Source organism: Cetorhinus maximus, chromosome 3, assembly GCF_964194155.1.
Source record: "Cetorhinus maximus chromosome 3, sCetMax3.hap1.1, whole genome shotgun sequence".
Lineage (NCBI taxonomy): Eukaryota > Metazoa > Chordata > Chondrichthyes > Lamniformes > Cetorhinidae > Cetorhinus > Cetorhinus maximus.
The window spans coordinates 55,392,691-55,419,852 of record NC_135881.1 but is presented as its reverse complement, the minus strand read 5'-3'; the positions used below and the strand labels follow the sequence as shown (position 1 = coordinate 55,419,852).

The 27,162-nt window shown below is 42.4% G+C and overlaps 1 protein-coding gene across 3 annotated transcripts in view; it reads left to right on the top strand.

The window, feature by feature from the left end:
- Nucleotides 1-27,162, top strand: part of LOC144678647 (voltage-dependent L-type calcium channel subunit beta-2-like) — a 442,474-nt gene that overhangs the window by 295,250 nt on the left and 120,062 nt on the right. Inside the window, exon 1 of one of the 3 annotated variants that reach the window (XM_078538395.1) lies at nt 2,755-3,431. The exons of the other annotated variants lie outside the window; for them this stretch is intronic. Coding sequence (XP_078394521.1) covers nt 3,399-3,431 — 33 coding nt within the window. The 5' untranslated portion in view covers nt 2,755-3,398. Of the gene's footprint in view, nt 1-2,754; nt 3,432-27,162 lie in introns of those variants that run through there. 3 annotated transcript variants of the gene reach the window in all.

The window sequence follows — 27,162 nt, the reverse complement described above, 5'->3', positions numbered from 1 at the left end:
AACAAAACTCCAGGGGCTGTATCAAATCATACTTTCAGAAGGGCTCCTCATCATTTTCTGGAAGAGATGGCAGAATTTATGTACCCTTTTAAAAGATTTTTCTGTTTTCTCACAGTTTGATACTGATTTTCTTTATTTCTCTTACTGACACAAGCATACATCTCTCTTCCTCCTCAAAAAGCACTGACTGTTGCTGGAGTACCAATTATACTTTATGGAAACAATAATTTCTCATGTGCGCATGTGGATAGTGAGTGTGCAGATAATTTGGGAATTTGGACTATAAAATTCAACTCCAATCCTTGTACCCATACACTTCTAAACAGATCAATAGGAGCAGGGAAGCTGACTGAAGCTAGTAATAGTGCTTCTACTGCAATCCTGGTTAAGATAGTAACAGACCTTGGAATGGCTTCATCTGAACTCAGTGGGAGTTGGCTACCTGAAGCCTAGACCAATGAGGACACTGGCAGGTTTAATTTGGAGTTCAGCTGGTTAATTTCCAGGTACAGAGAGCTGGGGGAGAGTAAGAAAGCAAGCCTTTGGCAGAGATCTAGAAAGAAAGCCAGATTTAGAAGATGAACATTCATGTTTAAGTTTAATGTTCGAGAAATTCTTAATCAAAACAATGTATTTGGCCAAGTAACATGCATAGCATGTATTTTCTATGATACAAGAAGTGTTGCAAAATTAATTAAAATTCATAGTAAATGTTTTTTTGGTGTTATATAGCTTTCCTGAAATCTCTTACAGTAGTGTGAGATGAGCCAATTGATCATTTAGCATTGAACATTGTACAATGTTAAACAGAGGGAGTGCAATCATTTCCTAGTTAGCTGATACAGTCAGCTGGATTCCTCCTTCTATCTAATGACACTTCCTGCAAAGTGAAAACAAGGATCAAGCTGGGCTGTTGAAATCAGCATGGCCGTATTCTCTCTAAATTCTGCCCAGTGACTCATTCACATCTGCACAATAACCACTTCGGGTGAGTCACCAGGGACTCTGGAACCATGTCCCACAAAGGTCAATGGGCAGTATCATCCCAGATTTGCACTGAGTGTGGTAGTGAGCGGGAAAAGGAACATTTTACTGGTCGGCTGCAATGGTGGCTTTTCATGCCGTATTGTCCCAATCCTGCCTCGTTAATCACGCATTTCCAGGAAACACACCACTTCAATGATGGGCGGGCTCTCATTTGCCCACCACACCCTCATCTCGTCACTTCCTTACGCCGAGTGCCATGTTTAAAGTGTAGTCGCGCGCACATCTCTCAGTGCTTCCAGCCCAGGACTGCTGGAAAGACATGGCCCCGAAAGACAAGAAGACTGCAACCCCATGATTCACTGATGCATCCCTGGAATCCCTTTTGAATGCCGTGGAGGCCCACAGTGATATCCTCTACCCCCGCTCTGGCCGCAAGACGTCCAGCAATCTCACCACTCCGGCTTGGGAGGCGGTGGCAGTGGTGGTCAGTACCAATGCTGCACACAAGAGGTTGGCCATCCAGTGCAGAAAAAGGATGAATGATCTCATCCGTGCCACCAGAATAAGGCAACCATCTCATCACTCTAAATCACATACTCAAGCCCATCACACATTCACTGGCATCTCACTCACTGTCTGCTCAAGGAACATCACCACTCACTCTCTCACACACACCCTCACATGTCCATCTGGCCTCATCTCCTCTGGAGGCTGCCTCCTCAACCCTCACCGTCTTGAGGCCACTTGCGCAGATCAACAAGTGCCCACACAAACACCCTGGGATACCCCCCCCTTCCCCAGTAATGCCCTAACCCTGAAGCCTCTTCCCTTGCCTGAGGCCACTTCTCCTCCTTCCCCAAGCGAGCCCAAGCCTCGCGGCCGTTGAAAAGCCACCCCCACCTTATGGGCAGGTCTGATGGGTAGAGACCTGCCCATGAGCCCCCTAAAAGTGATGTGCTGCTGTCTGTGAAGCCTGGCGCTGATGACCACGAGTGCTGCCTGAAGCAAGGTAGGCAAACAAACCTCGAGGTCCTGAGCAAAGTGCACCCCGTCAGGTACACGTCGTTTGTGTACAATTGTGAAACACGTCATGTGCAATCATGTCGATGTGCTCGGATGATTCCAGCAAGCTGGGGTTATAATGAGATGCAGATGTATTACAATGAATTTCCTGACATCCGACGGCAGGAAACGTGGCTCGCCATTGACAAGCTGAGCAGACGATTGCAAACTAGTTTCGCGACGTTGTGAAACTGAATTCTGGCCTTCTCGCTATGTTGTCCGCTCATGCCGCCAAACATGTCCGCTGCCAACAGGCACGGAAAATTCCGCCCAGTGTCTTCAGGAATGGGGGGGGTGGGGGGGAGAAAATTTAGGAGCAGACAAAAAACAAATGTTAGTGTTAACTGTTAATACAAAGTGGCGTATGGAAGGGGGTGGGGAGCTATTCTCTAGCAGTTAGCTCATGAACAATTCAAAAATGTAATTTTCATTTGTTAAATGTGGGATTGTTTGAGTAGATACAAATCCTACATTCTGTGACGACTGCTATCTGACTCTGATTGGAGAGCTTAGGCCATAGCAGTTCGCCGCTTACTATTTTTAGTTGAGGATAATTATGTTCATGAACTAAAAATATTATCAGACAACTGTGAATGATGACTAAAGGATGAGTGCGAGGCTGTCGTCAACATGAATGTTGCTTTCCCATGCCTTGCTTAGTTATTGAAACACAACGTGATCTTCAGCTGCATAACAATTGCACAACAATCGCCTCTGTCAACCTTTCCATGTTCCACTGATCCAGGCGCTGTTGCTGCTGTGAGCCAATGACTGGGTGTAGAGTAAGGAGGAAGAGGTACAAGGGAGTGGAAGTGACTGTTAGAGTGAGGAAAACGGGGTGATGTTAGCGGTGTAAGAGAGCTGCTTACAAGCTCTCTGTTTAACTCCTGCACCTTGTTCCACCCTGAAAAAGGAGGCGACTTCTGGCCGCTTGGCGGCAATACAAAGAGGCTTTGGAGTGAAGCTTGTTGTTAGCAGCGAGCTGTAGACTGGCCAGTTTGACGGCCGAGCCCTGTTAACAGTGCTTCCCACAGACAGGATGACTGGGGTCTGGGCAGGACTCGCATTAAAGTTGGTGCTTCCGTCTCCTCTCTCCACACGGAGCTTGTGTTATTGACACCAAGTACTGAGAGCGCTGCTGGCAACCGGGGACTTTCAGCCCCAAATTCACAGCCGCTGAGTAACAGGAGGAGGAGGAGGGGGAGGAAAATTCCGAGATTAGAGCCGCCTTTCCGTTACCAGCCTGGAGCAAGTCCACGGAAGTAAAGTGCGGTTTGTTTTGGATTGACTTGCTCGGCGACTCCATGAAAGCAGCTCCCAGTTAGCAGATCAGCCCTGGCAGCGGCGACATGTACCTGTACGGCCGGGAGGAGCCTGAAGAGGTAAGAAGGCAAGGGGAGGAATGTAAAGCACAAGTTGTGAGATATTGAGTCCATCCCAAACAGAGAGGCGGCTTGGCCAAGCACTACACACTTAAAGCAGACCATTGCCAGCGGCTTGCCCCAGACACACAAGTCTACGGATGTGTTGTTGACGTATCTTGAGAACTTAATTCCTACAACCATAATACTTGTCTTTTTAATCACAACATTCCGACTTGGAAAGAAAATCTATTTGGGAACACAGTGTGATCATTTAAAGTCTGATTTTTTGAGGCATGTTGGATATAATTATAATATTTGTTCAGGAAAATGATTATATTATCAAGTATTGGCCCTCGGGAGGAAACAGAAGTCTGACTTTTTCCAATTTCTGAGCCCTCACTAAATGCCATGCTGGAAAATGCAACGTGTTCCTTTTTTAAATTAATTTATGGGATGTGATTGTCATTAGCAAGACCAGCACTTATTGCCCCTAGGTGGTGGTGAACTGCCGTCTTGAATCATTGTGGTTCATGCGATGCAAGTACACCCACAATGCTGCTGGGAGTTCCAGGATTTTGTCCCAGTGATAGTGAAGAAACGTCAGAATAGTTCCAGGTCAGGTATGGAGTGTTTAGCTGCTGAATGACGTTCCTCCAGCTCAGTCATAAACGTGTCTGCTGCAATTTTAGACCATCAGTCTGGCTGCACCAATTTAAAATTGAATTGCCAAATTTGCAGGCAGTGCTGTGTACAGCAGTAACAAACTGGATCGAGGACTTTTCCAACATACTTTACGTGTGAACCTTTGGACCTTGCAGTCATCCTAATCGGTCCAGGCTTGATTTGAATCCAGGGTAACATTTTTGTTTTGGATCAGGGTTATTTCTGTGTCCTGACTGAGAGTTCGCATGCCAATTTGAAAACTCCAGTTGGTGTGCGAAGAGTCTAATAGGTCCCTTAATCAGCTCAGTTCACCACTTGACTTGATCTGCTTAATAATGGCTTGGCGGCGGTACCAATGCTGGCAAACCACATGTCGGTGCAGACTTGATGGGCCGAAGGGCCTCTTCTGCACTATGTGATTCTGTGAAACCGGCGGGTGGAGGTAAATGTCTACCTCCATTCCCACTTCCAGCAGGCTTCCAAAATTCTGCCCCTAGTTTCCAGAAATGAAAGTGTGGTATGCTATTTCATTGTGCCACTCAGGTCACTACAGCTGTAATCATAAACTGTTCATTTCTAATTAAGTCTAATTTCATTTATCCATAGTTCATGTTGTAAACATGGGAAGCATGTTGTTTCTCTTCCTCCATTTACTTCTCTCTGTTAGGCATACTGTTTTGTACAGGGATTGGCTGACATACCTAACCATTTCGTTTAGGGCTCAACTAGAAGTGCCGCCAGGCATTCCTACAGTGAGAGCCATTGCAGCTAGGCTTGATTATGTCCACATTCCAAAGCCTAAGCAGGGATATTTTACAGCAGAGCATCATTTTGTAGCAGTCAGTAGTGAGAAACTTAGCTGCTTGTTTCCTTTCCAGCCCAAGGCACCAAAGGCAATTGTAGCTTGCCAGCTGAAATTGGCTACCTTAGCACAGACCAGGCATTGAACTGGCAGCTTTTTAGGTTTGTAAGATACAAGTACATTAGCCAACATAATCACTGGAAATGACATTCTAAGCTATCTTGTGCTCTTTTTCAATTTGAATCAATGGTATTGCTTTCTAACCACAAATGAACAACAATGAATTTCTATCCTGTTCACAATCAATAAAACAAAGTGCTGAAGAAAGCCTGTGTATTTACTGTTAAATCTAATATGTGTCACATCTTTGTGATGTTCTCCAGGATGTAAAAGTAGCATTTGTCTGAAGTCACTATATTTTACCATCTATTCAAAAAAAAAGGTTAAATTTTAAGCAGAAAAAACTAATCCTGGTGCAGAAGGAGTTCAGTTACGCAAAAAAGGAGAGATGCTGGGATTGTTCTTGAAGCAAAGGAGGTTGATGACAGATTTAGTATTAAAATTTGGACAGGGATTAATAGGAGTAAATAAGGAGAGACTGTTTCTATTGGCACGAGGTTGGCAACCAGAGAACACCAGTTTTAAAGTGTATACCACACTGCATATAGTGGACACATTTGTGGGAATGTGATTTGCTCATTATATGTGATGGATTCTATATCTATTACACTCCCTCATCTCTTCAAAATTTTAAGGATTAAGAACGAGGATCTCTAATCTAGTTTAAAAAGTGATGGGAACTGCATTGTATGATGCTAAATCATTTTAAAATCGGATTATGCTTTCTTTTAAATTGACTGACCGATCATCTGTATTTCTTGACCAGCTAATTGAAGTGGCCTGAAGTCTCATCAGCTGTTTGCATTGTTAACAACCAAAGCAGACTGAAAGTGGAGACTTTGGACAGCTTCAATCAGTTCTTCCTGAAGCATTTAAAAACAGATAAAGGGTGGACTGCACTCAGGGAGGCTCTTGACTGCTCAGGTAAATAGTTAACAGAAATTAATTGCACTTACTGAATTGCCCATAATATCCTCTTGCTTACTGTGTTATAAACAGCCCCTTTGCAATTAAATTCAGTGGAAATGGTAAATGGCTAGTTTCATTTGTGCATTATGTGTCAGCCAGGAGAACCATGGATGACGTAAGAGGTAGGGACTGTCATTGACAAGAACCAGAGGAAAGATGAAGAGAAATCCCTATACGCAGTGAATTATTATGATCCGGGATATACTGCTTGAAAGGGTGGTGGAAGCAGACTCAAAAATAAATAAAGGGTAAAAGATTTTAGGGCTATGTGTAAAGAGCAAATGAGTGGATCCAATTGGATAGCTCTTGTAGAGAGCTGGCACAATGGACTGAATGACCTTGCTATGTGCTGTATGACTTTGTGGAACAAAATGGATTCTTGGAATAGACATGGAGTGAGGCAATTGATCAAGGATGATGTGCAACAGTTCGGAAAAGGTGATATTGAATTTGAGCAAGAAGGTGCAATGAAAGCTGAAATGAATAGTTTGGTTATGGATTTATATCTTTTTCATTTATCAAATGAAAAGTGTGATTATTAATATTTTACACATATATAAATTATATCAGCCTAATTTATACATCATCAAATTGCTAGCAATATCCTACCAATAAATTAAAACTTGATTGGGTGATTAAAGTTGAAAGAAAAGTCGCTCTGCAACTAGAACAAAAGGCAAATCTGAAGTTTCTAAGAGCAAGAGGAGACCTCCAGAGGTACAAATTGATGAAGGCATTGTAATTGCAGCAACAGCCTACATTTATGTAGCACCTTTTTAATATAGAAAAACATTTCATGCCACTTCAGAGATGTAATCAGACAAAAATAGTTACCAAGCAATAATTGAGTTTATTGGTAATCTTGAGTTTTGTTTTACAAGTGGTTCAATTATTTTAGGTATATTATAAATGTTATTTTTACAGTATATACGGGGTTCAAGCTCTGCTGCAGGGCTTGAGGAAACAGCATTGCAGCTTAAAGGATGGGATCAATTTTTTTCAGAGATCTGCTCTTGGGATAGGAACTTATTTTGCTGCGTTTTCCAAGATCCCATTTAAAAAAAAAACAATCTCTGCATTTGGCATAGAGACACGTCCCTTTCCCATGCCTGATCAACACATTCAAAACTTAAGTTGATTTATAAATTTTATTGTAAATAAAGTAGAATACAGTGATTATTGACAGATGAATAGAGTGATATGCAGGAGCATTGTAACTCTATATTTTATATTTTCAGGTCTGAACTTCTTTCCTCCAAGCTTATTTTTTTTCCAGATGCAGCTTGAAAATAGTTTTTGATATTATAATTCAAATATAGCTTGGATTTGTGATGCTTTTAAATTCATTTTGTGACATTGCATTGTGGAGTTTACAGTGGGTGTTGAGTTATATTATTGTAATAAAATGGAAGATAATGAATAGGCACCTGACAGAGGACAAATAGGCACAGATTTTCACTCCCAGGTTAGGTACGGAGAGATGGGAGAATTCCTGACTCTACGAACCCAAACTTTAAAAATGGCCGCCCGCAGGTCAGATTTCGTTCAGGTGGAGGGGACCTGATGGATGTCAGGTCAACTGCCCCCAGAATGCCCAGAATGAGTGAAGAAACTGGGTTTCGACACTTTGTTGAAATAAATTTACATCCCTTCACCTCTCACCCCACCCCACACTCTGCATGTCCCATCCATGCCAACCTATACCATCTCATATCCTGCACCCACCCCCATGGCTTTTCATACCCCTTATGCCAGCCCATGCCCCTCCACACAACCTCCATGGCACCTCATAACCCCTATGCTCCCATATCCTCACGGCCCTTTATAGCCCCTATGCCAACTTAGTGTCAACTCATGCCAACCCATGACCCTCACCCACCACCCTTTGCCCATGCCAACTCACCTAGTATCCTTTGACTGCTCCTTGACAGCACTTTGACAGCTGGATAGTTCTTTGTGCGTAAAAATGCGTAAGCATGTTCACTTTTAACAACACGGAAGGGTGCCTTGTCTCTCCCAAAAGTGTCTTGGGGCCATATCCAAAGGTGTACCACCAAATTAAGACCTAATTTTACCTGTTCCAGTTTTCACACTTTGGATTTCACAATCCTGGCCTGCCAAAATCCCACTTCAGTGGAGGCAGCTGGTGATTTAAATGGCCACCTGCCTCCGTAAACTCTGCTTGGCATGAATCACTGCCTGACTCCACTCCCGCCCCCGCGCAAATGGAGCATGCCATGTTCAGGGGCAGGACTTGGAATTTTGGATCATTTTGAGATTTTGGAATTGTGGCAAGAATTTGGGCCACAGTGTTCTATCGAGGTGCAAAACTCCTGCATAACTCCAGGAAGAAGTTATTCTTGTCAAAAAATGACCGGAGGAGGCTGTGTTCAACACTCTGACCTCTAATCAGAAGAAATCCTGAAAACGTTTGCAATTCAAGCTACGTGAACCGTAAACTTCTTTCTGCCCCTTGAACAACTCATAGTAGATCACAGCAGTGAATTTGGGAAGAATTGTACCCTGAAATAAGGAAATTGTCTTTAGAGCAAGTTTATTACAATGTGTTTAACTAAATCTTAACATCATTTTCTGGGCCGGTGTAACAATGTTATTGTTGCTTGATCAAGCATATTTAAGATTCCTCTACAAAAGTAACCATTATAAAATGTTTAACTTTACTTCTACAAAGTATTTCCACTCTTCATATTGTTCTTGTGCGAATCAACTATCCTGGTGCTCCAGTGGGGTGTAGGAGCCATGGTGAAGGAGAAGTAGGATAGCCATGTATCTTCTGGCCTTCTAATAATAGTGAGGCATTGTCTCTCTTTCTTAAGAATGAATGATGCAAAATGGAGGTGAAAGCTCCACTATGTCTTTTGAGAGATATAGACAACAAGGACTCCCCTCTCCCCTGTAAAGAAAAAAAATCTGCAAGATTGATTATCATTCATTCTAAGTTGGGTACATAGGTTGGCTTAATGTTAAAATTCAATTAAATACATAACTGCATGGAAAGGGTATCAAAGGTTATAGGAATAAATATAGATGGGTATGATTAAAATGCTAGATGGAACTCCATAATACTCTTTCGTGAGGAGCTGAAGGGGAAAATTTTGTCTGTGAAGAACATTAGACCAAGTTAAGTAATGGAAATGTTGGGATTTATGAATATTCTGCAGATTTCTAATTCTTTGCTGGAAATTGGACAGTTTTTTTATTTGGAACTTTCCCTCCTTAGATTTAAAAACATGCTAGAGTCCAGTGCTTAGTCGATTTATGTAATGTAAGGAAAGAATGGGTTTGATGTGCCAATTGACCACTGTGCAGATATTAGTGGATAGTTAGTAAGAACATTCTTGAGTTTAAATATTGCTGAAAAGAAAGTCATGTTGCAGTAGCTTTTCATCTTGCACTCATCAGGACAATTGCAAGAAGCCAAATTTCAAATGTTCACAACAATTTATACTACAGGAGAAAAGGGAGCTGATTGATTGGCTGAGGCCAATCCATGGGGAAAGCAATGGGGAGCTATAGGCTCCCCAAGCTCCCGGTTAATTGAAAAAAGGTATAGGCTTGAACATATACCTTTAGTTTGTAGATAGTGGATCCATGCATATGAATGTATCTCACTTCTAACAAATGTTAATGAACCATGTTACAAGCTCAACTGATTATCTTAAATTGGTTGTTAGTGTAGCTATTAACACACTCATGATTGTTCAAGCACTGCTCAATAATGGAATATCATCTAACAGGAGACGTTTTGTTTTGGGTTTTGCAAGCATGGGCTGGTTGAGTATAGTCTGTACTCTGCCTATTATGGACAGCCCAAAGGAACATGCTGTTCGATTTATCAGCCAATTGTTGGGATGTATAGCCTAAGTACTTGGTGTTACATCAGCACTAAAATTCATACACAATCACAGCATGTTCTGGAACCAACAAGGCTATACTAGACCTGGTATTGTGCAACGAGATCGGATTAATTAATGACCTCCATAGTGAAACTCTTTCGAGTTATCAACAGTCACAGATTGCAACTCTTTCGAGTACAATCACAGTTCTTGGTTTCCGGGAGTGGGACATGAACCCACAACCCTCTGATTCAAAGGCGAGGGTGCTATGAACTGAGCCACAGCTGACACCTCAACCTCCATAGTGAAACTCTTTCGAGTTATCAACAGTCACAGATTGCAACTCTTTCGAGTACAATCATAGTTCTTGGTTTCCGGGAGTGGGACATGAACCCACAACCCTCTGATTCAAAGGCGAGGGTGCTATGAACTGAGCCACAGCTGACACCTCAACCTCCATAGTGAAGGTGCCCTTGGGTAGCAGTGTTCATAATATGATTGAATTTTACATTCGGTTTGAGGGAGAGAAGAGTGACTCCAAGACTAGTATTTTAAATTTAAGTAAGGGCAATTATGAGTGTATGAAAGAAGAGTGGCCTGGCAAATTAGGTTAAGGGATACGTTAATAGAGATGCAGTGGCAGACACTTGAGGGATATTTTAGAATACACAGAATAGATACATTCCAATGAGAAAGAAAAATTCCAAGGGGAGGACCCACCACACGCAGTTAACTAAAAAATTTAAAGATAGTATCCAGCTTAAAGATAAAGCATATAATTATCCAAAGATGCACAATGATGGGTGGCAGGTCTGAAGATTATAAAGAATATAAAAAACAGCAAAGAATGACAAAGAGATTGATCAGGAGGGAAAAATTAGAGAATGAGGGAAAGCTAGCCAGAAATATAAAGACAGATAGAAAGAGTTTCTATGGGTATTTAAAAAAGTGGGTAGTTAATAAAGTGAGCGTTGGCCCTACAGAAAGTGAGTCTGGGGAATTAACAAGGGAAAAATAAGGAGATGACAGATGAATTGAACAGGTATTTTGCACCAGTCTTCACTGCAGAGGATACAAGTAACATCCCAGAAATAGCTATAAATCTGGAAATGGAAGGGAGGGAGAAACTGAAGAAAATTACAATCACCAGGGAAGTGATACTGAGCAAATTATTGGAACTGTGGGCTGACAAGTCCCTGGATCCTGATGGACTTTATCCTAGGGTCTTAAAAGAAGTGGCTAGTGAGATAGCTGCTGCGTTGGTTTCAAATTTCCAAAATTCTCTCAATTTGGGAAAGGTTCCAATAGATTGGAAAATAACAAATGTAACTCTGTTGTTCTCATCTGGTTTGGTTTACATGTGACTCCAGTTCTGCAGTAATGTGGTTGACTCTTAAATGCCCCTTGAAATGACCAGCAAGCCGCTCGGTTACATTAAACTGCTACAACGTCAATAAAAATGAAAGAAACCTGGCATCGACCTAGGCACCAGAAACGACAACACAAACCCAGGCCTGTTGACCCTGCAAAGTCCTCTTACTAACATCTGGGGGCTTGTGTCAAAATTGGGCGAACTGTCTCACAGACTAGTCAAGCAACAGCCTAACATAGTCACCCTCATGGAATTATACCTTCCAGATAATGTCCCAGACACCATCATTGTCATCTCTGGGTATGTTGTGTCCCACCAGCACAGATGGCGGCATAGTGGTATGTAGTTCAGAGTATACAGTCAGGAGGGAGCTCTGTCCTGCATGTCCTGTAATATGTGCAAAGTCATAGACACTACCGCTGTCCTAGGTGACCACATGTGCAGAAAGTGCTGCCAGCTGCAGAAATTTGAGCTCCGGGTTTCAGAGCTTGAGAGGCAGCTGGAGTCACTGTGGTGCATCCACGAGGCTGAAAGCATGCTTAGAGAGGCGGTCACACCGCAGCTTAAGGGCCTGGAGACAGAGAGGGAATGGGTGACCACCAGGCAGTCCAAGAGAATTAGGCAGGTAGTGCAGGAGTCCCCTGGGGTCCTGCTCACAAATTAGTTTTCCGTTTTGGAAGCTGGTGAGAGCACTGGTTCTTCAGAGAAGTGCAGTCAGAGCCACGTTTGTGGCGCCACGAGTGGCTTGGCTGTACAGGAAGGGAGGAAGAAGAAAGGAAGAACCATAGTGATAGAGGATTCATTGGTTAGGGCAACAATCAGGCGCTCCTGTGGTCATAGACGTGACTCCAGGATGGTATGTTGCCTCCTTGGTGCTAGGGTCAAGTATGTCACAGAGCAGCTGCAGGACATTCTTCTGAGGGAGGGTGAACAGCTGGAGGTCGCAGTCCACATTGATACCAATGAGTTGGGTAGGAAGGGGGATGTATCCTGCAGACAGAATTTAGGGAGCTAGGTAGAAAATTAGCAAGAAGGATCTCAAATGTAGTAATCTCTAGATTACTTCCAGTGCCAGTGAGTACAGAAATAGGAAGATAAGGCAGATGAATGCGTGGCTGTAGAGGTGGTGCAGGAGGGAGGGCTTTAGATTCCTGGGACACTAGGACTGGCTCTGGGGGAGATGGCACCTGTACAAGTCGGCCAGGTTGCACCTGAACAGAACTGGCACTGAGTTCCTTGCAGGGCGTTTTGCTAGTGCTGTCAAGAGGGCTTTAAACTTAAATGGTGAGGTGTGGGAACCAAGAGAAAATATTAGCGAGGAATATCAGGGTGCCCAAAATACTGGGAGGGACAGATAGTATTAGTATAGAGAATAGTAAGTTAATAGGTGAAGTCGGGATGAGGGAGAAAGTAACACGATCTAAATGAGTGTTACTATGCATATATGTGAATGCACGGAGTATAGTAAATAATATTGGTGAGTTACAGGCGTAGATTGCCATGTGGAAATATGATTTTGTGGCTCAAGGAAGGACGGCGCTGGGTGTTAAATATTCCCGGGTGCAAGGTGTTCAGGAAAGATAGGAAAGGAAGGGAAGGAGGAGGGGTGGCGGTATTGGTTAAGGGGGGCATTGCAGTGCTGGAGAAAGAGGATGTCCCAGAGGGTTCAAGGACAGAATCAATTTGGCTAGAGCTCAGGAACATAAAGGGTGCAATTACATACCTCGGTGTAGCATATAGACCACCAACTAGTGGGAAGGATGTAGAAGGACAAATCTGCAGGGAAATTGCAGAGAGATGCAAGCATTATAGAGTAGTTATGGGTGGTGGGAAAAACTATAGCTGAACCTTTAAAAAAAGAATTGGTTCGTGCACAGTCAAGGTATATTCCATCGAAAGGGAAAGGTAGTGCAAACAAATCCGGAGCTCCCTGGATGAAAAAGGAGATTGAAATTAAGATAAAGAAGAATAAGTGTGCTTAAAACAGGTTCATGTAGAAAGTAGAATTGAGAACCAAGAAGGTTCAGAGGGGAGGTGAAAAAGCATATTAGAGAAGCGAAGAGGGATTATGAGAAAAGACTGGCAGCCAACATAAAGGGGAATCCCAAAGTCTTCTGTAGGCATATAAATAGTAAAAGGGCAGTAAAAGGATGATTAGGGACCTAAAAGGGAATTTACACATGGACGAAGGGGGCAATGTTTGAGGTATTAAATGAATTAGTTGCGTCCATCTTTACAAAGGAGGTAGATGCTACCCAGGCCATGGTGACAGATGAGGAAATTCTGTCACTAGAAGGGTTCAACATTGATAAGGAGGAAGTGTTGAATAGACTGCCGGTACTTAAAGTTGACAAGGCACCAGGACCGAATGAGATGCATCCAAATTGCAGAGGCACTGGCCATAATTTTTCAGTCTTCCCTATCTCGGGAGGTGCCAGAGGACTGGAGAATTGCAAACGTTACGCCCTTGTTCAAAAAAGGTTGCAAGAATAAGCCCAGCAATTACAGGCCAATCAGTTCAACTTTAGTGGTGGGCAGGATTCTGGAAACAATTATTCTGGATAGAGTTAGTAGTCACATGGAAAAATATGGGTTTATAAGGAAGAGCAAGCATGGGTTTCTAAAGGAGGAAATCGTGTTCAACTAACTTGCTGGAGTTTTTTTGAAGAGGTAATAGTAAAGGTTGATGAGGGTGATGTTGTTGATGTGGTGTACATGGATTTTCAAAAGGCATTTGATACAGTGCCACACAACAGACTTTTGAAAAAAGTTATTGCTCATGGAATAAAAGAGACAGTAGCGTCCATGCTGCCTGCACTAGAAGCATGAAAGTGTTCCATGGTGGCCATTTTAGAACTCAAACTGCATCTGTAGTGCCAAAAGAAGGAGCTATACTGTGTGTTATGTGATTTTTAGTTTGCATAACCAAGTTGTAGAAAATCAAAAACAAAAACAGAATTACCTGGAAAAACTCAGCAGGTCTGGCAGCATCGGCGGAGAAGAAATCAGTTAACGTTTCGAGCCTTCATGGCCCTTCGGCAGAACTGAAGCAAGGTTGTTGCTTATATTTTATCATGTGAATTAAGCAATTTACAATTATTTTATGTAATAAAATCATTGAAGCTATATACCTAAAGTTGTGAGTGCAGAATAAGTAATGACCAGCCTTTGCTGGAGAGATGCAGGGGACTTGATTAAGGCCTATAAAATTACTGAGAGCATCGGACTGATGACATCCTAGAGACCTTCTTTCAGGTGGGGTCAGGAACAACATTTAAATTGTCCATCCATTTAAATTAAGAAAGCAGGATGGGAGGCTGGATCATGGAAGTTTTTTTTAAAGAACAACCTTTGGAGATATTGATGATTGGCTCCTTGCATCCTGAAGAAGGAGCTGGATTTATTATCGGAAAACTAAAATATCATAGCAGGAAAAGTAAGATTTTAAAAATTCTTTCACGGGATGTGGGTGTCACTGGCAAGGCCAGCATTTGTTGTCCATCCCTATTCGCTACAACTGAGTGGCTTGCTCGGCAGGCAGTTACGAGTCAACTACATTGATGTGGGTCTGGAGTCACATGTAGGCCAGACCAGGCAAGGGCAGCAGATTTCCTTCCCAAAAGGACATTTTGGGTGATGACTAATAAATTGGGGCCTCAGAGGGCTTGTCTGATTACCTTCCAAGGGGTTTTGAGAGGAAGTTTGGCAGAGATTCACTGAATCAGCTATGATTTACTGAATCATGTTCTCTCTGCCAGGAGATTGTGAAGATGCAGGGGGAGTAAGGGATGAGTTCAGAAAGAATATCAAAAACATATAGACCAATTAATCATGTGTTGTTTAGTGAATTAAAGTGGTTATGATGAAAAATTGTGGTCTATGCAGTGATAACAGTGCAAGTGGAGTTAATATTAAAGCCTTCTTAGTGATTTAAATTGTCTTTTGTGGTTTGTGCACTTTGATGTCTTGTCTGCTTAAGCATTATACTGGAATGCTGCCCTCATTGAGCATATAGCAATGATTGATGTGATTAATTGTGATGTATATGACACAATGCATGGGACTAGCTCTCCTCGAGTTCAATACTTAAAAAGTGCAGCTACTTGTGCATTCCAAAGTGGGGGTATCAAGTTGCTATTGGCAACACTATTGCATGGCTGCTTCTGTGCTTGCACTAGTGTAGTGATCAGATACCAGCCAGAGTACTGCGTTCAGTTTTGGGCTTTGTATCGCAGGAAGGATATATTGCCCTTGGTGGAATAGTGCATATTTAGCAGAATTATACTGGAGCTGAAAATTTAAAATTGTGAGAACAGGTTGCATAAACTAGGTTTGTGTTCCCTTGAGTATAGAAGATCTATTTAGTTTAGAGTTAAACAATTGAGGTGCCATTACTGTTGGGTCTATTCTATAAGCTACCAACTAAGTGGGAAAGATTTTGGAAGAGCAAATTTGCAAGGACGTTACAGAGAGGTGCAAGAGCTATAGAGTTGTGATAGTGGGCGACTTTAATTCTTTTATTCATTCTTGGGATCTCTGGCAAGTCCAGCATTTATTGCCCATCTCTAATTGCCCTTGAGAATCCCCTAATGGGCAGATTGAGAACTTGAATTCCATTAAATTCAAATAAAGTATAAGTATCAGTAAAAGTGACCATGAAGGTGTTGGATTGTTGGAAAAACTCAACTAGTTTTACTAATATTGGGAGTAAAAGATTAAATCTGAGAGGTACTCCTAGGTAAAGGTGAGGAGAGTGCCTAGGCATTGGAAGGAAGGAGAGAGTTATGGGATGTAGAAGTAGTCTGCGTCATACAATATATCTGAATGTTTTAACAATGGCCCATTATATGCAGATATTTACATAACATTCCTTCTCGATCTGATTCATTGCCATAAAAACAAGCCATTTGGAGCTTCCTTTTATAGCCCTAATAAGCCCTTGGCTTTGTGTTATCATTCGAAAAAGGGAAAACTATTTCCATTTCTACAGGGCCTATCACAACACTGAATTGTAGTTTAGCTTTAAGGGCCAACCACATTGCTGTGGGTCTGGCATCACTTATGGGCCAGACCGGATAAGGACAGCGGGTGTGGGCCCGCACGCCGACACGTAAAATGACGCATGGTGACGTCGGGCGTGCGTTCCAACATCACCGCGCACCATCGTGATATTTCGGTGGGTGGGTGCGTAATGATATCCAATACGTGCCCGCCATTAATTAATGGGCCACTTAAGGCCCTTGAGGCACCAAACAATGGCGATTTTTCGGCGCCCGTGCGATCATCGGGTCGTCGCATGGGCACAATGGGCCGACGGGTAGGAGATATTTGTATAAACCTCATCCACGGGTGAGATAAGAGGGCTCAGTGGGGTCACGAGTGTGCTCTGTCAAATATTGATTTTTCAAAGTTCCTGATACTTGCCTGTGTGATCTGCAATACTTCAAAACACATACCAGCTGCTTGGGCTGGACTCTCAACCTTCAGGTCAGCACTCTGCAGTGAGGAATCTTTTTTGGGCCTGCAGGTTTCAGGAAGCCTTGCCTTAGCCTGGGAATGGGAGCTGAACTCTCCACTGGAGGCGCCTCCTCTGAGAGGAGGAAGGGAGGGCTAGAAGGCGGAGGAGGCCAGGAGTGCACATTCAGCCTCCAGGGGAGGCATCTTTGGGAGGACAGGTGCAGGCACAAGGTATGCAGGGCCAAAAGGTAGTTCAAGGTGGAAGGGACTGCAGATGACGCCACTATCCTGCTGCCAGGGTAAACAGGTGGCGAAGCAGCTACTTCAGTATGTCTGAGGTGCAGTGCCGAAGGAGGCTCCATCTCTCAAGGGAGTCAGTCAACTATATCTGTCAGATGATTGGGCCTGAGATCTCCGTGAACTGTGTGGGTGGACACCCTATGCCAGTGGTTCTAAAGGTCACAGCTGCCCTCCACTTCTGTGCCTCTGGCTCCTTCCAGGGGTCAGTGGGTGAACTTTGCCGCTGTCTCCCAATCAGTTGTCCACACTTGTATCAAGCAGATTACAGATGCTCTGTTCAGGCGAACATTGACGTTCATCCACTACCGTTGGGACCAGATACGCCAGACACAGCAAGCCAGATGCTTTGCGGCCATTGCTGGCTTCCCCGCGTCCAGGGTGCAATAGACTGTACACATGTGGCCATCAAGGTGCCAGCAGGTGAGCCCGGTGCCTTCGTCAACAGGAAGGGCTCCATGGGCGGCCATTACAGTCCCACCGTCACCCGCCCACTCCCACTATCCTCGGGAGCTGCGATTCACACTGGGCAGGCCTTAATTGGCCCACCCGTGTAAAATGGCGGTGTGGACCTGATCGCGGGTAGCGACCGGGTCTGCAACCGTCCGTGCCTGCTCCTGCACCGCCTGCCCGACAAGCAGATAATTCTGCCCAGATTTCTTTCCCCAAAGAACTTTAGTGAACCAGATGGGTTTTTATGACAATCTGGTAGTTCCACACTCACCAGTAGTCTCTGGATCGTTAGTCCAGGCAGACCTCTGAATTACTAATCCAGGAACATTACCACTTGGCCACCATTCCCTACAGGGTGTAATCGCTTCAGCTCCAAAATGCTTGCATCATATCCTGTACCCTTGAATGACTGAATAAAACAATAGCAGCAGTCAAATGAGATTCATGATGTCTGAATCACTGATTTCTGATCTCGCCATTTGACCAATGAGCTCCTGCTCCTTCATTGCCATGGTCACATGCTGTTGCTCACTTCCATTCTGTGCACACTTTGCAAAATGACCAAAAGTCCTCAGTTGGATCTAATGTACTGATGCTCATAATGTGTAGAATGAGGATTAGTTGTCTTGTGAGTTTCTACCTTGTTTCATTTGTGTCACAGTATGAGGGGATGGGATTGCTTGCAAAAAGAGAGGAAGAACATGTTTCAAATCCTGACTCCAAGGCCCCTCTGCAAACAATGGTGATGGGGTTCAATGTGACATGTTACTGTTGTTGTTGTGTGTGTGTGTGTGTGTGTGTACATTAAAGGCCAAGCAATGTCTTTACCTTCAGCATGGAGAAAGGCTTTGATTTCAACCTGCCCATATATGTTCTCTAGTTCCAGGATTTGGAGAATGGCCACTTCAAAGGGGCTTAATTATGAAGGGCCTTCCCCTATGAACATTCTCATTATTTTCTGCCTTGCTCTGCAAACAGTGAAAGGGGAACTTGTTGTGAATAGGCAATGATCCCTTGGAAGATTTGACATGGTTGACTGTTCATAATTTATACAAACTGAAAGCTAGACAAATATATTCTTTAAGAGCTATTCAAGAGTCCTGATTACACAATATTTAAAAAAATATTTGGTCTTGTCTTTGATTTTGCACTTTTCCTGAAGGCATTGACTTATGATGGAAGACGGTTCAATTGGTGCTGGCTGTATTCCAGCTCTTCACCTAAGTATCTGTCCCTAATGCTTGAGCATGAACAGTGAGTGTCGGCAGGCTATTCCGCAGTGAAATCCATCATATCCAAGCTGGATTGTTCCTCTTAGTATTCTTGACTTAAAAACTTACTGGCAGAAAAAGTTGAATCTTTAGTGAGCTCCAGCTTCCTCATAGGACTTTTAAGCTGAAACTAGCAGTGGAACTGTCAGGCTGTTGGATTTTTAACCTCAGACTAACATGAAAATCTGGACCTGTTCTGTAAAATGACACGGGCAGTGGAATATGTGTTCACTATCTCAGCAATCTTTGAGTCTGGCAGTCGCATGATTAAAGTGTGTGTAATTTTCAACTTTCAGTTTCCAGCAGTTGAGACACTCTTGAAGCACTTCAGTTCAGGCAATTGCTATAATACTGTGTAAAATGTTCATAGTCATGGAAACCTCATTAATCCTGTTCAACCAGCAGAATCATTAGGCTAATGAGAGAACTTATTCAGACATTCCACATGTTGGCTGAAGATACACTTTCATAACATCTATTCCAAGTATAAGTGTTGGGAAATCAGTCACTGCCTTGGGATTTTTTTTGCTTCAAATGTCTGTGCAAGGCCAAGGTATGTGGGGAAACCTAAAATGTTCTGCTGGTACAGTGGGTGACAGCTTTGAGCTGGAAGAATTAAGAAAAAAACAATTTTTTAAATTAACCGAATAATGTGATGTAATTTAAATGTATACATAGTAAAATAGTTGTGCAGTGACTTGTACAAGATGATAGGTGAGGATGAATATGGTGTATGCACTTTGCAGGGACTGTGAAGAAGCACAGGCCTAATTTATGGAGCTGTTACTGGCAGTCAGCCCTATCTGTGAGGCCTTGGAATGCTCAGAAATATTTCCTGGAGCATACAAGGGATTTGGTTGCTGGATTAACAGGAGAAACAATTGAGAGGATAGAAAAATTAACTGCTCAATGGGATGCTGTCAATGTTCCTTCCTTGCGCCTTTTACAATGATTTCTCTAATGGATGTTATCCTACTTATTTAACTTACCAGGGGGAAATTATGAAGTCTTTTCTCTAAATTAGAAAAATCTACATTATGTATTTTGACTGGTTGCCTTCCTTTTAACATAACTTTCTTAATGTCCTAATAGCTCATGGACAACTATGTTTCGCGTACCCTATCTATTAATACTTACTGGCTACAAAGTGACATAGATAGGTTAAGTGAGTGGGTAAAGATCTGACAAATGGAGTATCATGTGGACAAGTGTAAAATTGTCCATTTTGGCAGGAAGAATAAAAAAGAAGCATATTATCTAACCAGTGGTTCCCAACCTTTTGTATGTCATGGCACACCTTTTTACACTATAAAAAAATTTTTTGAGGCACACCTCCTATTTTCTCCAACTGAACTGCCCTCTAGTAAAAGCCTTTTATCCCTAAAACCTCCTAAAAACACATCAAGCCACCATCTAACACAATTTTCATTCGTTTAAGAAGTTTACATGGAAAGTCTTACTGCCAGTTGTATATCAAATACAATAATTTTTATTGAAAATGTATACAATTTAAGCGTTTCCCACTTTAAAAAAAAACTGAAAACGATTGAAATACTTAAAGTCTGCATTTCTCAATGTGAAAGTTCATAAATGAAGGGAGTACTGTGACAGCATCTTACCGACAGACTTAGTGTGACACCTGGGCCTGCCCCTGTGAGCAGAATCTTTTGACCTGGGGAGGAACTGATGATAGAGCAATTTGCAGGTCTTGCTCCACTGACAGGCACGCCCTCCTTTTGCTTTTTACATAAGCTAGTGTTGAGAACACCAACTTGCACAGTTAGGCTGTGGGAAACGGTAAGAGTACTGCTATAGTGTGATCTGAAATGGATGGATACTCTTGTCCCACAAGCAACCAAAATATGTCCAGGGGCGTCCCTGCAAACTTCATTTTTAGTGTACGATCCATCTTGAGCTCTGTGGATTCCTCTTGTTCTTTTGATGACAATTTCTTTGATGATTCAAAAGAAAGTGAGCTAAATGGATCACGTACCCAGTCAAAGTTTTCAATACTCATGGAGGGGAAGCAGCATTCAAACTCCCCTTGTCGTGTTTTAAGATGCGTGGAGATGAGTTTGAATATGGTTTTGCCAGCAGGATTCATTGATTCCAGCTTGAACATCTCAGTCGACCCACTTGCCACTTTTTCCTGCCAAAGGGCCAGTTTTAATCTGAAGCATTGTAGTTTATCTGTGACTATCAGAATATCCTTGTTTATTCACCTGCATTGTAACATTCAGCTCATTCAGATGGCAGAATATATCTGCAAGATAGGCAAGCTTAGCACACCAAGAATCATCACATATTAAATCTTTGTGTGGATGTTCATGTAAAGCCAAAAACTCTCTCAGCGCATTACGGAGCTCATAAACACAGCAGAGGGCCTTTCTCCGAGACAACCATCGCATTTCTGTGTGCCTGAGTAAACCCTGGTACTCAGCTTCCATCTCTTCATACACAATAGTAAGCAAGTGCAATTTCAAGGACGTGACTTCACATAATTCCCGATTTTCACTAATCTAGTACTGTAGTTAATTTAGATGGCATTGGTTTGGCAACAAGGGCTTCGTGGTGCAGGATACAGTGGCTGACTTGGGTGTCAGGTGTCAGGAAGATATAATAATTTTTATAATGTTATTAGAATTTATTGTAGAGTAATAGTGGTGTCTGTATCTATGTCTGTGTGTGTGTGACTTATTTGAATTAATGGCAGCTGTTCTGAAGGCTTTGATGTAACAGAAGTTAAACTAGGTTTGAAATGTTAAGTAGGTAAACATAGGTGTAAAGGGAACATTTGCATTTTTTAAATAAACCAGACTGAATTGATTTCAAAGGAGGGGTGAAATGTTTCACCTAGCCAGGAGAAGTTAAGAAACTGTGTGTTTATTTTTACCAAAGATTACTGGTAAAATTGGTACTATGAGAGATTTTTATTATTAAAGAGGTAAAGTCCAAAGACATAGAGAAATAATGGGAATTTGCATTCAAAGGGGAAATTATTGATGAAGAAGAGAAGGCTGTGTGCAAGGGAAGGCAAGGCATTCTAAAATCTAATACTTGTGAAAAGCCTCTGGCATCTAAACCTCAAGCTGCTGCCTACAAAGAAATGAATTTAAGAAAGCTCACTTTGAATTCAACTGTTTCAGGGTATTGTGTGTTACTTTGCCTGGGTCTTTTAAAATCCATTTGTCTTACTGTTGCCCTAACAAAATTGTAACTCAGAGTTAAATTAACTAGGGGATTTAGAAGTTACCATAGTAGTAATTTGTAGATCTATGTGTGTACTTAAAATCATTTCTTCTGTTAATAAAGGTTTAATTTATTTTGTAAGAAAGCATCTTAGCATGGGTGGCTGTAGTCTGGCTGTCTGTCTGACAGGCAACAGGAATGGCAGCAGTGGGAGCACAAGTGTCACCTTGAAAGTGGATAGTAAGGTCATGCCACATGGAGACTGCAGGGTGGATGAGCGAATTGATCATGTCACAGAAAGTCATTCAAGTGGGAGCAGTAATTAGGACACTAGGATCAGGGGGATAGATACTGTTCTCTGCAGCTGAAAACGAGAATCCACAAGGCTCTGTTGCCTGCCCAGTGCCAGTTTAAGGACTTTTGGTCAGGGCTGGAGAGGAACTTGCAGTAGGAAGGAGAAGATCCAGTGGTTGTGGTCCATGTAGGTACTAACAATGTAGGTTGGACTAGGGAAGAGGTTCTGCTCAGGGAGTATGGCAGCTAATGGCTACATTTCAAAACAGAGCCTCAAAGGTAATAATGTCTGGATTATTACCTGAGCCACGAGCAAATTGGTGTAGAGAAAATAAGATTAGGGAGTTGAATGTATGATTCAAAGATTGGTGTGGGAGAAATGAGTTTTGATTTCTGGGGCACTGGCACCAGTACTGGGAAAGTGGGAAGGTGCCATTGGGGCGATCTTCACCTGAACCATGCTGGGACCAGAGTTCTGGTGAATCATATAACTAGGGTGGTAGAGAAAGCTTTCATCTAAATTGTGGGAGCAGGGAACAACTGTGGGAAGATATGATCAATTAAAGAGAGGAGACGAGGCAAGATAGCAATAACAGAAGTGACAATCAGAACATGGCAGGAAGGGACAGAGCATAGAAACCTAAGAGTACACCAGCAGATAAGGCCAGAGATTACAAAAATTGTAAAAAAGAGAGAGTTAAAGGCTCTGTATCTAAATGCACGTGCCATTCCTAACAAAACACATTAATTGACGGTCAAATAGAAATAAATATGTATGATCTGATAGCCTTTGCAGAGACATGTCTGCAAGATGCAAAGGCTGGGACCTGAATATTAAAGAGTGCGTGACATTTCAGAAGGACTGGAAGCTCGGAAAAGGTGGAGGGGTAGCTCTGTTATTTAAGGATGATTTTGATACAATAGAGAGAGGTGGCCTTAGTTTATCAAGATCAAGATGTAGAATCAATTTGGGTAGAGTTAAGAAATAGTAAAGATAGGAAGCCACTTACGGGACTGGTTTATAGGATCCCTAACAGTAACCACACTGTAGGATGGGGTATACAGGAAGAACTAATGGGGACTTGTGGGAAGGTATGGCAATAATCATGGGTGATTTTAATCTACACATAGATTGGGAGAATCAGATTGCCAAAGGTTGCCTGGAAGATGAGCTGATATGAGTGTTTTCAAGACAATTTTTCCGAGTAGCACAACCAACCAGAGAGCAGACCATTCTGAATCTAGTCAAGAGCAATGAGACAGGATTAATTAATGACCTTACAGTAAAGGTGCCCATAAGTGGCAGTGATCATAACATCATTGAATTTTGCATTAAGTTCAAGGGAGAGAAGTGTCGGTCTAAGATTAGTGTTTAGAACTTAAATAAGGGCAGTTATGAGGGGAGGCAGACAGAGCTGACTAAAGTGAACTGGGAGATTAGGTTAATGGATAAGAGATGGGGGAGGCGGTGGCATAGTGGTATTGGCACTAACTAATACTCCAGAGAACCAGGATAATACTCTGGGGACCTGGGTTCGAATCCCACCATGGCAGGTGGTGAAATTTAAATTCAATAAAAATCTGGAATTAAAAAAGCCTGATGATGACCGTGCTGATTGTTGTAAAAACTGGTTCACTAATGTCCTTTAGGGAAGGAAATCTGCCGTCCTTACCTGGTCTACATGTGACTCCAGATCCACAGCAATATGGTTGACTCTTAAATGCCCTCTGAACAAGGGCAGTTAGGGATGGGCAATAAAGGCTGGCCTAGCCAGCAACACCCATATGAATGAATAAAAAGAAGACATTTAAGGAAATGTTTTCTGACACATTCCAGGGAGAAAGAAAGGAAGAACATACCACAGTGGAAGTTAAAGATAGTAGCAGATTGAAAGAGAAAGCAGCAGGTCAGAAGATTGGATGGAATATTAAAAAAACAGCAAAGAATGTTTTTTTACCCGATGGGAGAGAAAGCTAGCTTGAAATATAAAAACCGATGGTAAGATTTTCTCTGGGTATTTAATAAGGAAAAGAGTAAATAAAGTGAAGGTTGGCCCTCTACAGAGTGAGTCTGGGAAATGGCGGATAAATTGAACAGATATTTTGCATCCATCTTCACTGTAGAGGATACACATAACCATCCCAGAAATAAGTGTGCAGCAAGAGGAAGGAACTTAAAACAATCACTTGGGAAGAATACTGAAAATTATTAGAACTAAGATCTGACAAGTCCCCAGGTCCTGATGGACTTCATCATAGGGTCTTAAAGAAAGTGGCTGCTGAAATAGTAGATGTATTGGTTTTGATTTTCCAAAATTCCGTAGATTCTGGAAAGGTACCATCAAATTGGAAAATAGTGAGTGTAACTCCTCTATTCAAAAAAAGATGGGGACCAGAAAGCAGGAAACTTTACAGGCCAATTAGCTTAACATGAGTCATAGGGAAAATGCTGGAATCTAGTATTAAGGAGATTATAGCGGGGTGCTGAGAAAATTAACATGGTTTTGTGAAAGATAAATTGTGTTTGACTAATTTATTGCTTGTTACTTCCTCAAAAGAACTCCAGTCTGGATAAAGGGGAACCTGTGGATGTGATGTACTTGTCAAATGCCTTCTGGAAATCCAAGGTGCCACATCAAAGGTTACTGCACAAAATAAGAGCTCATGCTGTAGAGGATAACATATCTGCATGGATAGAGAATTAGTTAGCTAATAGGAAACACAAGAGTTGGCATAAATAGGTAATTTTCAGATAGGCAAGATGTAATGAGTAGCATTCCACAGGGATCAGTGCTGGGGCCTCAATTACTTACAATCTATATTAATGACTTGGATGACTGGACTGGTTGCTAAGTTTGCTGATAACACAAAAGTTAAGTGGGAGAGTAAGTTGTGAAGAGGACGTAGGAAGCTATAGGTTAACTGAGTGGGGGGAAAATATGGCAGATGAAGTATAATGTGAACTTGCCGACTTTGGCAGGAAGAATAAGAATACAGATTATTTGATTCCTGGGATGAGGGGGCTATCCTATGGAGATGGTGGTGGGGGGTGGTCCCTCATTCAATGGCACTTGAATGATGAGTGATCGAGTGACTTGGCATTGGGAAGAGGAGGGGAGGTTCTGCTGAGAGTTGACCCTCTGCCATTGCTGCTGACTACCTCCCCCACCATACAAAGTCCTTCAGTGACCCTGGGTTTCAGGTGAGTGCACTACCTTTGGCAGCCACCATCTTCCTGATGGCGCTGCTGAGCAACGAAGAGCTGCTGGCTTCTGTTTGACAGGCAGCTCTCGACAGGTGGGACTTCCACCCCTGGGTTCCTTGATCAGCGGAAGGCCTGCCACTGCAGTTAGGTGCCTGATTGGCACTTAATGTAGCGGGCCTTCCCGAAAAGAGGCACTGTGGGACTTTTGCCAGCTCTCCAGCCAGTGGGACACACTCCAGTTATCTTAATTAAATACAGCTCATTGTCATTGTCTTCAACTTGTTTTTCACTTACAGCATTTAACCCAATGGTCCCTGCATTGTAATACTAGACTGTAGAGATGCAGCTTCTGTACTTTGTATAAAATGGTATTTGGTATCAAAGTTAACAGTTAAAAATATCTTGCACCTTGTAAATAATACCATTTCACACAAACACAATTTGAGCAATGCCAGTTTAAGACCAAGCCTTCACTGAGTGACACATCAACTACAGTTAAAACAAGTTGCATTTTTTTGATGGGGTACATGTTTGAAGTTTTTGGGGCTGTCATCAGTGATTTACTTTTGTAGCTTAAAAGTTCCTGGAAAGTAATCAAATTTACTCTTCTAAAGGAAGTGAAAATTGCCTTCTCTTGAATTGCATCTCTCTTTTGTTTGGTATAAGAAATTATCTTGTTTCAGTGTATTTGAAAGGATGCCAGAAGTGGTAAATTTTAAGATAATCCCCTCAAAAAGCCCCAGGGAGCTAGTTAAGCCATGATGAAAACTGCAAAGAAGCTGCCCTGCCCAGAGACAGTAGCATGTTCAGTTCTGGGCACCACACCTTATGATGGATATATGGCCTTGAAGGGAGTGCAGCATAGATATATAGAATGATACCTGGCTACCTGATTTTTTTTTTTCAGTGATAGATGGATGCTGAAGGCTAAATTACGAAGAGCAATTGCACATGCTTTCTGATTGAAATTCGCTGACCTGCAATATTAACTGTTTCTCTCTTGCTCAGAAATAGAGATAGTTTTAGTAAGTTATATTTGTATCTGTGGGTTGTAGTAATTGTAAGTTAAACCATTTCTTACTGTTATGGGGATCATGTGACTGTACAGATGAATCAGCCCTAAGCGTGGGGAATCTTAAAGTCAGAGCTTCTTAGCCTTGGTCTTGGAACAAGCCTGTAGCCTCATCTGGAGTCTGTTAATTAAGTTTACGGTTTCTTACAAGAATCCCATCCTGCGCTCCAAGTTTATACAATTGACGACGGGGATAAATAGTGCTGGCGCAACACCTCGCCTTGTGACTGTGAATATTTGGAATTTTTAAGGGAAGGAAGAAAAGAAGTATACTCCTCAGTAATGCCGCTCTTTGGTAGAATTGACCCGTATGACTCATCCGTCGAGGACTGGGCACATTGAGTGATTAGGGTTCTAATTTGTGGCTAACAAAATAACAGTGGAGGAGAAACAGAAGGCAACTCTCCTAAGTGTCTGCAGGAGCAAAACCTATAAACTAATCCATAGCTTAACGGCTCCGACTGTGCCAAATTCCAGATTCTCCACCAAGTTAGTAGACCTCGTGAAGGGACATTTTCAGCCTAAGCCCTCCATGATCATGCAAAGATTCAAGTTTAATTCTTGAATAAGGGCCCCCGGTGAGTCGATCACAATGTACATCACAAAGTTAAAACAGTTAATGGAGAACCGTGACTTCGATGATACTTTAAATGAGATTGTTTGGTTTGCGGCCTAATCAGCACCATTTGCTTACAGAAGTTGAGATAAATGTGAAGCGTGCCATGGAA